We start from the raw sequence: 10,560 nt of genomic DNA, 5'->3' as shown, positions 1-10,560 counted from the left end.
TGACAACCAACCAGGCTCAGAATCCAAGAAAAACCTTTATTCTCCATCAATTTCCCTACTGCACTCCCCCTATAAACCTCTTTATCCTGAAATGTGGGTTGAGCCCAGGCAGGGGACAAAGGGCTGTCCCTGGCCCTTGTCTCTCCTCTCTCTACCCCTGCCAACTCTGCTCTGGCTTCTCTTGGCTCCACTAGTCAGCCAATGGCCTGGAACAGGGCAGGAGTCAGAGCTAGTGCCAGGGTGAGGTGTGGAGGGGGGGTGGGGGATAAGGCCCTGCACTGCTCACCCCTTACCCCCTCCTCTGGGACCTGGGGCCCCCTGGATCCCCAGGATTTAACCCGCAGGTCCTGTCTTCCACTGCCCGTCCCTCCATTGGTTCTCTCCGGTGTGGCTGGACCCTGCAGGTGAAAGGGTCTCGGGCAGCCGTGAGCACCAGAGGCCAGTCCTCTGGCTGCTGCACCCTTGGCCATCAGGATCTGTGGAAGCTCCATTCCTGGGGGTCTGGCTCTTGGCTGGCTTAGCCCTTCTGACATCCATGCTTTCATGTTCTGGCCCTGCTGGGGTCCTTTCCCAGAGGATGGGGTCCTCCGAGAGGCCCAATGCCTGGGACCTGCCTGTTTGGCAGTCAGAGTCTTGGGGGTCCAGCCACTGGAGGCACTTGTCCTTCATGTCAGGGTCCTCAAAGAGTTCACGCAGCTGGATCCTGGCCTTCCTGGAACAGGTTGCTCTAGGCTTGAGGACTCCTGTGGTCTGTTCCTCCAGGATTTGCCCCTCCTGCAGACAGCCCCCCTCCAGTGCCTGTCCTCCTTGGCTCGGGTCCTTGGTGAGCCTGTGCCCTCTTGCTAGGCTGTGTGGGCCAGCACTCATGCAGCACAGCGCTGTGCTCTCAGCCTCAATGCTGTTCTGGTCAGTAGTCACTGGACGCTCTGAGGATCTGCGGCCCCGAGACCTGCCCCCACGCTGGCAGGTGTCATCCATGTGGCTTGGTTCTCTAGGGATCCTGACTCGGCAGGACTGCTCCTCTGGTGGCTGGGACGGCATCAGCCCACAGGCCTGGCCCCCGGGGTTGGAACATGTCCTGGTCTGCTCTCCGGTCCGGTCCGCCTCAGGGGCGCTCAAGGTTTGTCTGAGTATTAAGTACTGGTCAGGGAGAGAAGAGACACTGACTGTACCATGCAAGCCACGCAGCTCTCTCCTCACCCCCCACTCCTGGCACACACAGAAGGGGCTCCGAGTCCATACCCACCTCCTTCCGGCTATTGATGGCTTGCTGAATCCACAGCAGCTCCATGGCCAGGTGGCTACGGTGGCACTGCAGCTCCTGGAATTCAGGCGACCCATGGGGTGTCCCAGGGCCCGTGGCTTCTGCAGAGGAGGAAGCAATGGAGGGAGACATGGGCCCTGCAACTCCAGAGTACCCCACAGGTGGAGGGGAGAAGGCACAGGGTGTGGCCCATCCACCTCACCCCTGTGGCTTTCCCGGCCTAGAGGCTGTGGCCCACACCAGGTCAGAGGCTCCCCTCCATTAGAGTGGTACCTGGGGTCTCCTCCCTCAAGGTGTCTCTCGGCCGCCTTCCTTTGGGTTTCTGGCTCGGTTCAGCCTGTGGCCAGGAGCTGTCATTTCTGTCAGGAGGAGTAACCGAGCGCTCTCCTGCCTCCCCTTGCTCCTCTGCCCAGTTGGCCTTTATCTCAGCTCTCCGTGGCGCTGGCTTTGCACTTGCAGCCCTCCCTCCTGCTCCACTGTTCCCGTGGGGTTTCGCCTTCTGAGAAATTACAGGGGTTTGAGAGCCACCTGCTAACCTGTCATGTGTCTGGCACCGAGGAGGCGCTTGGCAGACGAAGAACAGGGGTTGGGGAGTGAGAAGGGGCAACTGCGGCCCCTCCAACACCCAGCGCTAGCCAGCAGGAAGGGAGTGGATTATGAGGCCGTGAACATCCCCCCGCCCCTTTGTCTCTCCCTCCTTCCCATCTTTCCCAGGGGTGGCTTCTACCTGAGGGAGAAATTTGGGCCTTGGCATGCGGCCCTCAGTCCACTGAAGCGGGCCCAGGTCTCCCTCAATCTCTCCTACAATCGTCTCATACTCGGCTCGCAACCTCTGGAATTGACGTCGCACCAAGAAGCCCCGGACGCAGGCCTGGAGTGGAGAGCCAGGGGAAGGAAGACCCTCATCACTACGGGACAGGGATTCTCTTGGGGAGTTAGCCCCGATGCCTCCAAGTGTGTGCGCTGGGTGCCCGGATTAAGAGGATGCGGGACTGGGAGGAGGGGGTTATGCAGGCTGCGGCGGGGCCGGTGCTCCCAGGGTTTGGTGTGTAGGCACAGGGAAGTTTCCAGCCCGGGACCCCAGGTGCAACCCCGCCTGCCCCGCACCTGTAACAGCGACACCTTTCGAAGTAACACCTCCTGCTCCATCAGGACTCCAACGGCCCAGCCAGCTTGCACGAGCCCGCGCAGTGCGTCATTAGTCCGCGCCGCTCTTGCGCAGGCGCAGGGCCGCGGCCGCTGTCTCCACGGCAACTGTCGCTGGATTCCTGTTAGACCTGGCGTCCTTGCAGTAGCCGGGCGCCCGACTCCCACAACCAGAGGCGCAAGGTGCTTCCCAATCCCACCAGACCGGGACCTCCCAAACCACGGTATCTCGCAGGAGACCCCTTGGCAGGGGTGTCTCTGCGCAGGCCGAGGAGGCACACCAGGAGGACACGGACCCACTTGCTTTCTTGTTTTATTCCAGCCAAGGCCCCCCACCCCCATAGCACCAGGGGGGCCACGGGATACCCCACCCTGTTTCCAAGCCCATAAAAAAGTCACAGTTAGAAGGGAATGTGCGGAGCCGCCTGGGTCCCGGCTCTAGGCAGCAGCCTGCTCTTCAGGCTCAGCGTTCTCGGCCAGGTGCAGCTTCTGTCTGTGCCAGTCAAGGACTGTGATGCTGATGCTTGGGACCCCAGACCTTCCTGCCCATCCTGGAACCTGGACTGGTTTCCCCAGCTGTGTAAAGGGGCGAGGACAAGGGTCTCTCGGGCCTGCTGTAGTCTGAGGTTGCAGTGCCCCCCCCGCCACGTCATCCACGACGTGCGCAGCAAAGGAGGGCTTGGGCCTGGGAACCAGCCTGCGGCTGGGGCTGTGCATGTAGCACCTTTGGCAGACATCCTTGGTCTTTGCTGGTGAAGGGGCGGGCACCAGAGAAGCCTTGCAGTGGACTATCCGGGTTTGTACAGGTATGCCACCTGCCCTCCACACCCACCTGTCTCCTGATGTTTGGGAAACTACGGCCCCCTACCCAGGTTGGCTCTGACTCAGGAGAACTGCTGGGATGGGGATGCCACTATGAGCCAATGTTCAGGAGGGTGGTGGGCAGGAGGCGACAGACCCCTCCCTCTGGGAGATCCACAGTGGAAAGGATACATGGAATTACTAAGATCTTCCAGCTGTCAAGAAAGACAGAAAAGGTGGTCAAACCCCGGTGCCCTGGGCGCCCCCTTCTGGTGGAAGGTGAGAGACCCTGGGTGCTCCAATTCACCAGCCAACCCAGCTTTCACCCAGGGCCCAGCCACGGCCTTGGGGCACGGACCTCCCATAGCCTTGCTGTCCCCAGCACCCGGAGCCCCCAGCCAGGACCCACGTTGCTCAGTAACTGGTCCAGGTTGCGGTCAGCCATCGTCTTCTTCTGCTCCTCAGGCAGCCCCTCGTTGAGCCCATCTTCCTCGTCTTCATCCTCCTCCTCTTCCCCACACACATCAAGGCTGAAGTGTAGCCGTGCCAGCTTCTCCTGCATCTCCCGGACGTGTTCCAGTTGCTCGAAGGAGCATTCCTTTCCTGGACAGTGTCCGATCAGAGCCAGGTCTGGAAGTGAGCCAGCCAGGGAGCTCCTCACCCCCACCGTTCTCAGCCCCCACATTCCAAAGACTGGGCCTTGCGAGGACTCACCAAAGGCTTGCAGCCGGCCAGAATGGAAATCATTGAGCAGGTTCAGCAGACCCCCCTCCATCTCATACACATCTGTCACCTCGGTCAGGAAGGAGTGCTGCAGGGGTGTGCCAGCGGGGCCAGTCCCACCTCCAGCCAGCACTGGGCGGCATTTCTCCTTGCCTACTCTGGGGTTGGGAGGACAGGACCAGAGTCACAGGAGGAAGTGAGTCAGGCATTCCCAGGTTCCCCGGGCCATCTGTGTGCACCCTAAGCCATCTGCCCATGCCCTTGATCTTTTGGCCATGCCCTAGACAGCAGCAGTAGTAGAGGGAAAGGCTAGAGGAAAGGAGAGATGAGGTCTAAGAAGAAACCTTCCCCTCTCCAAGTGACACTCGGAGCCACAGCCACACAGTGGACAAGTTCCTGGGTTCCCTGCTGAGTGCCTCACTCCTCCCGTGGCTGGGCATGTGCCTTGTCCTTCTCAGCCTTCAGTCCTTGTATCCAGTGATTCCTTTATTGCCAATCATTGCTATCTTATCTCTCTGCTCCTCCAACATTTAAAAACTCTCCTGAATTTTCCATGCCCTCATGATGACAATGCTTTTCCAGTTGCGTGTCCTGCCACTCACCCCAGCCCTGGGCGTCAACCACGCCCCTCCTTGGCCATGCCTCACTGTGCCACTCAGGGAGGTGGAACACAAAATTTGGGGAACAAGGATTTCTAATAAGTGGACAAAGAACATGCTGTATCTAATGGGAATAAACATGGAGATATCATAGAGTAAGATGCCAGTTCCTAAGGATTAAAGTAATTCAGGGGCAGGCATTTAACACAGTGGTTAGGATACAAGCTGGAATGTCCTTCACCCCTACTGGGGTACCTGGATTCAAGTCCCAGCTACGTTTCTGATTCTCACTTCTGGTTAATGTACATATAAGAGGCTGCATGTATTTGGGGTTCCCACAGGGCACACCCAGATTAAGATCTGGGCTCCTGGTTTTGGCCTGGCCTACCTACTCCCAGCCATTGTGGGCATTTTGGGGGTAGGGTGTCAATCAGCAGAAGGAAAAGTCTCTCTACCTTTCAAATCAATAAAAAAAAAATGGAAGGAAATTAAAAATTTAGCAGAATATTTAAAATTTGCATCCAGGTATATTTTCCCCGCTTTCTGTCTCTTGATACTTCCTGGTCCCCACTTCCAGATGTTCCCAGAAACTTATAGGCAACAGCTCTCATCTGTATCAATGTCAGGTGAGCTTCTCCCATCCACGCTCTCCCTTCCCCACCACAGTGTGTCTAGCAATTGTCACCCACTCTCTGCTGAGCCATAGCGTCCCACTGTGTGGGCCCAGTGACCACCCTGGGCTGTTTGCCTCTGCCTGGAAGGCCAGGACTGCACCTGACACATCTCCAGGTGCTCAGGTCCCACTGGAGCCAGCCCCAGGGAAGGCCCCCGTTACTCCTTCATCCCTAATGGCTCGGGCAACCCTTGTCTTCCAACATTCAGCCCCAAAATTACTTTCTTCCTGCCCTCTTCCCTTTTGGACCTACCTCTTGAACTTGGCTCGCTGTTTGGGGGAAGGCAGATGTGGGAGGCCCAGGGCTAAGGGGCCGCTGTGGCTGGTGGGCCCCGGGACCCTACGGAGTGTGCCTGAGGCCTGGGCAGGCTGGCTCAGGCAGGGTTTGGGGCTTCGTTTCTTCTTCTTGTCGTCCATTGTGGCCTGGGAGGGAAGCAAGCCCCCGAAGCTGTGAGGGACACAGTTGTCCCTTTGCCCACCAACTGAGAAGGGCCTGGGATCTGGTCCCCACATAGAGATCCCTTGTCTGGGCGGCAGGGGGTGGAGCCAGATGCTAGTGCCTGCTGCTATATTGAAAGGGTCTTCCAAAGCCTTAACTTCCCTTTGCTGGGAAACCAGACTCTGCCCGGAAAGGCTGGACTGGACACTGTTGCCCCAGTGTTGCTGGGCTTTCCTACCCTGGAAGCTGGCCGTGATGGGGGAGCCTGCAGAGGAAATGTGTATGATTGGGGGAGAGGCAGGGTGCATGAGAGCTAGCTGTATGCGTGAGCTCAGCTGAGCACTGGGGGCTCCACTGGGCAGGTGCTTACCAGCCTATGGCCATGGGAGGTGTCGCAGGCACTTGGGGAGGTCCCAGTGCCAGGTGGCAGCCCTTAGGGAATGATAGGTGGTTCAGGGGACAGGACTCATGAGGGGGGCTCCCACCACTTAGACACTGGCATCCCTCCTCATCGGCCCCACCTCACCCCAAAACACTAAGGACTCCCACAGATGGCCCAGGACAGGCTTCTAGTCAGTCGCTGTCCAGCTTCCCTGCAGCAAGCATGGGTTTGGGGTCAGGGCAGGGCTGCCCAGGCCCTATGACAATGGTCGCGTCTGTGGCTGGCACGACTTAGCTGGCCTCCATCCAGTGTGGCTACCTAGGTCCGCCCCCTCCTCCCCAGGGTCTCCCGCCATGTTGCTGCCACCAAGCCCAACTACACACTCTGGGGTGGTGGTGGCAGTGGAACATAAGCACTAAAATTGCCACCCACCCAGCTGGCGCGGGGAGCGGCCCTCCCCCCCAGTAGCAGCCTGGCCCAATCAGGGACTTGGTAGAACTGGAGCCTGAGCCTGGGTTTGCCAGGAGCTGCTGGGGCAACACAGGATGGATTTCCCACGCTCGGTCTCCAAAGCCATGTGCCAAATGGACACACAGCTCCAGAGCCGAGCTCTGTGGGAGCGTCCGATCCGTCGCACGATTCTTTCTTCCCTAATCCCCTCAGCTCCCCAGGGGCTCCCTCAGCACGGGGAACTGACCTGCAGGTTTGGGGTCTGAGTGATGCTGCTGTTCAAGTTCCCTCCGCCTTCCGTTCTCAGAGCTGGCAACCCAAACAGTGAAAGCTAAGCTGGCGGGAGGTAATTTGCATTTAAAGAGAAAGTGACCTTCTTTGAGGCTAGGGATGGAGTAAGATGGGAGGAGCCTCCCGCCATTACTAATCTGTTTGCTCCTTCACCAGACCTCCTGCCAAATTTAGTTGATCCTGTTAGCTGTGTGATGTCAGTAGTATTTCCCTTTTTCCTGTCAGTGTGGGAGAGAAGGTACAACCCCTTACAAAATGGTGCTGGCTTTGTCAGAAGTGGCAGAGGAGGAAAAGAATATGTGTAAAAAGCACCAGCGAGAGGAACCTGAAAGGGGAGGTGTTTAATCCTTGCAACAGCCAGAAGGAAGGCGTCAAGTCACGGTCTCCATTTTATTGTAGGTAAACAGCCTTCCCAGGGCACTGTCACTCCACACCCAGACCCTCTGGGCCGGTGAGGGCTGTACCTCACAGCTGCTGCTGAGGTGATCAGACAGACCCCTCTCACACCTCCGGGGTTGAGATGCCTGTGGTAAGTTAGTGGTGGTACCAACTCTAGCCCTAGGAGGTGACCTGAATGTCCAGAGGCTGACCTGGCCAGCCTGTGCCCAATCATGGGGCAGCTATTTAAAGCACTGGTGGAGGTTTCCAGCCCAGGTCCCCATGGTGGCATCAGATATCTCAGGAGAGGCTCATCCTTGGCCAGGTTGGTCAGCAGTCTGGAATTAACTGGACCAGGGCACACCCACACAACATGCCCACCACCTGGCAGGAGCAGCTTCCCCCCCAGGAGAGAGGCACTGTTTCTGCAGGTACTTCCACACGCCTCATCCCGCGTGCTTTCAACACAGAGATAGAAATTCAAGGCTTCTTCCAAAAGCAGGAAGCTGGGGAGGAAAAGCCACAGGAAATGGCCTCCCTCCCTCCTGGGGCTGCTGGAGCACGGGCTGGACTCCTCGTCCAACAGGCGGCAGATGGGCACAGTACCAGGTCTGGGGTACTGGCCCTCATGCCTCCCTAGGGAGGCGGAAGCCCTCAAGTTATTCTGAGTTGCTTTGTTTAGAAGCTTCAGAACTGGGCACAGTAAGAGCTGGGGGAGACTGCATCCCAGTGACTGAGTTTATTCCAACTTCCTGCTACAATGCATTCTGGGATTCAACAAAGGATGGCTCCAGTGCTGGGGGCCCTGCCACCCACAGGGGAGACCTGGACTGAATTTAGAGCTCCTAGGTTTGCCCTGGTCCACCCTTGGCTGTTATTAGCATCAAGTATTTCTCTGCATCTCTCAGTCTTCCCAATGAAAATAAAGCTCAAAGCTGACAGAGAACCTCCTGGAGATGTGTGACAGGAACCCATGTGGTGGGCACATGCTTAGCCTATAAGGCCCTGGGCAGATACCTGCTCTGAGGATGTCCCACAGCCAGCATGCAGAGCCCAAATGGAAAGGGCACTAGGATTACTGCTAGCATTTGTCAACACTTCCTAGGTCCCAGCTTTTGCTAGACACTTGAGCCACATCTGCTTCTCAGGGTCTGCATAGCAGGAAGCTGGAGTGAAGAATCAGAGTCATATGGGACCTAACCTACAGGCTAGACATTCACTCACCAGTTTTCTTTTAAAGATTTATTACTTTATTTGAAAACAAAGTTAGAGGAATACAAGACACAGTTCCTGCATCTGCTGCCTGACTCCAGAGATAGCCACAATGGTCAGCAGTGAGCCAAGGCAAAGCCAGGAGCTTCATCCGGGTCTGCACGTGGGTGGCGGGGGTCCAAACACTTGGGTCATTTCAAGCTACTTTTCCCAGGCTGTTAACAGAGAGCTGCACTGAAGTGGAGCAGCTGGAACCTGAGTGATCACCCAGAGGGGAAGCCTGCATTTTTACCCACTATGCTATGCCCACGTTCCTGATCTTAAAGTACTTTTATCTTCCTTAGCCTGTGAGCCCCAATGTCAGAGACAATTTTTGTGTGTGTGTGTGTGTGTGGAAGAAATGGTCTCCGAAAGCCTTGTATGAGTTCCACTCAGGTGGCTAAAATCTGCCAGCTGCAGACAGGCAGTCTGAATCAGGCACAAGATGCCAGGACATCAAGTTGGTCATGACAGAAGGGACTAGATGGATCCAGAAGCATGAAAATGAGTAAGGCAACAGACTCTTTAATGTGATTTAAAATACATCAAAATCAAGTCCCTGGCTGTTGTGAATACAAAAAAAAAAAACAAAACAAAAAAAACAAAAAACAACCACCAAAAACCAAAATAAAACTAAAGCCATCAGCACAGTTTCAAACACTTTAGATAGCCAGGCTGCCCAGGCAGGTGCCTGGATGTCCCTGGGGCGGCCACCTCAGGGGTACAAGGCAGGAGGGCTGGCACAGCTTCACTGGCCTCCTGGTCAGCCTTTGGTGGCCACCTGGTGGGGGTGGATTAAATAAGTGTCTTTATCGAAACAACATTCTCATACGGAAAGTGCCTGAGCTAAGCCCATGGTCCAAAACCCTCATGGAGAACAAATAATAAACCCAAGTGTGACTGACACCACTGAATCTGGTACGCACGAAGCACTCTGCTGGACAAGTTCCGGAACACGAGTTCCTGCTGGCAGAGCTGAGGGCTAGGGACTCTGAGCCTAATCTGCTGTGGTCCCCTGGAGGAAATGTTACAGCTAAGAAATCAGCACAGCTCTTGGTCCTAAAACTGGGAGTGGAGGGGGTTCCAGGGTGCTGAAGGGTACAGGCTTTCAACTCAAGGGTAGGCCACTTCCCTTACCTCTGGGCCTGGATACGCAGGCTGACTTTGGAAAGCAGGGCAAGCACAGCAGCTGTAGAGATGGGTGGGACTTGGTCAATGGAGCCAAAGAGAAGAGGGACTCCCATCTGCAGACCAGCCAGTATGTCCAAATATGGCTCTGCTCTGCCTGGGGCCCATGTTCCTGAGCTGGGAAGACTGCCTACAGCCATTTGCCCCTGTGGCCTCCCATCCTGCCATCCTGGAATGCAATAGCTCCACCCTCTGGGCTTTACGAGGTAGCTTTAATGTGGCAGGCCATCATGGAGGCTGCCGTGGGCCACTCTGCTTTCTTTAAGAGCACAGGCAGTGACCTGCCTCCTCCCTGAATCCACAGCCTGGTCAAAGCTTCCATGGGGTTGGCGCTTATTGAACCTCAGCCTGGCATTGGGAATGAGGGAGGAGAAGGTCTCACCAGACAGTAACAGGGAAACAGCAACCACTCAGAGAAGAAAAAGATCTTGCACAAACATTCAAGCGGGCAGTGGGGAGGAGAGGGAGTGGCATCCTAGCCAGGGCTGGCATGCAAGACTCACTGCTTGCACTGAGGCTGGAGTATTTTGAGAAGCATTAAGATATGCCAGTGAGTTTTGGTTTGAAAGATGTCAACATTCCAACCTGGGAAGGTAGAACTCTCGTTGAGTTAGAAGAGTCTTCTCAAGATCTTGTTCCAGAAAAGTCCAGTGTGAAGCCAAGCTATTCCACCTTTGCAAATAATGAGGTCAAGGCAAAAGAACAGATGGAGCAGCCTAAGATTGCTAATGGGAGTATTGCTCGGGTTGTTCAACCTGGTCAAAAGCCTGCTTCTGAAAAGAAAGTGCTGGACAAAGAGCGAGCAGTTGTGCGGCCTGCCCTGCCCACATCAGTGAGGATGACACGGTATGCCACTCAAGCAGCAAACCAGGTTGTCAAAACGGTCTCGGCCACCACAAGAAAGCCAGGTGCAAGAGCCACTAATGATAATGAACCAGAAAAAAAGGCACCAAATAAAGGAAGACCTGCTAAAAG

The 10,560-nt window shown here is 56.0% G+C and overlaps 2 protein-coding genes across 4 annotated transcripts; both read right to left on the bottom strand.

The window, feature by feature from the left end:
* Positions 1–301: 301 nt before the first annotated feature.
* IQCC (IQ motif containing C) lies at positions 302–2,752 on the bottom strand. Of its 2 annotated transcripts, none has more exons than XM_058678252.1 (5): positions 2,372–2,752; positions 1,992–2,135; positions 1,538–1,763; positions 1,247–1,365; positions 302–1,140 (listed from the first exon to the last, which is right to left on the bottom strand). In XM_058678252.1, the coding sequence occupies exons 1-5, from the start codon at positions 2,750–2,752 to the stop codon at positions 334–336; spliced, it is 1,677 nt and encodes a 558-aa protein (XP_058534235.1). In that variant the 3' UTR covers positions 302–333. The 2 variants fall into 2 exon arrangements, with proteins under 2 accessions (XP_058534235.1, XP_058534237.1); XM_058678254.1 differs by having other exon boundaries at positions 1,538–1,601.
* On the bottom strand, positions 2,708–7,069 carry CCDC28B (coiled-coil domain containing 28B). Of its 2 annotated transcripts, none has more exons than XM_058678269.1 (7): positions 6,927–7,069; positions 6,725–6,813; positions 5,460–5,629; positions 3,926–4,092; positions 3,621–3,814; positions 3,404–3,426; positions 2,708–2,903 (listed from the first exon to the last, which is right to left on the bottom strand). In XM_058678269.1, exons 3-7 carry the CDS (start codon positions 5,621–5,623, stop codon positions 2,849–2,851), a joined length of 603 nt encoding a protein of 200 aa, XP_058534252.1. In that variant the 5' UTR covers positions 5,624–5,629; positions 6,725–6,813; positions 6,927–7,069; the 3' UTR covers positions 2,708–2,848. The 2 variants fall into 2 exon arrangements, with proteins under 2 accessions (XP_058534252.1, XP_004591682.1); XM_004591625.3 differs by having other exon boundaries at positions 6,922–7,060.
* Positions 7,070–10,560: the final 3,491 nt, after the last annotated feature.

Source organism: Ochotona princeps, chromosome 2 (genome assembly GCF_030435755.1).
Source record: "Ochotona princeps isolate mOchPri1 chromosome 2, mOchPri1.hap1, whole genome shotgun sequence".
NCBI lineage: Eukaryota > Metazoa > Chordata > Mammalia > Lagomorpha > Ochotonidae > Ochotona > Ochotona princeps.
The sequence above is the reverse complement of the archived record's forward strand: the minus strand, read 5'-3'. Positions and strand labels throughout refer to the sequence as shown.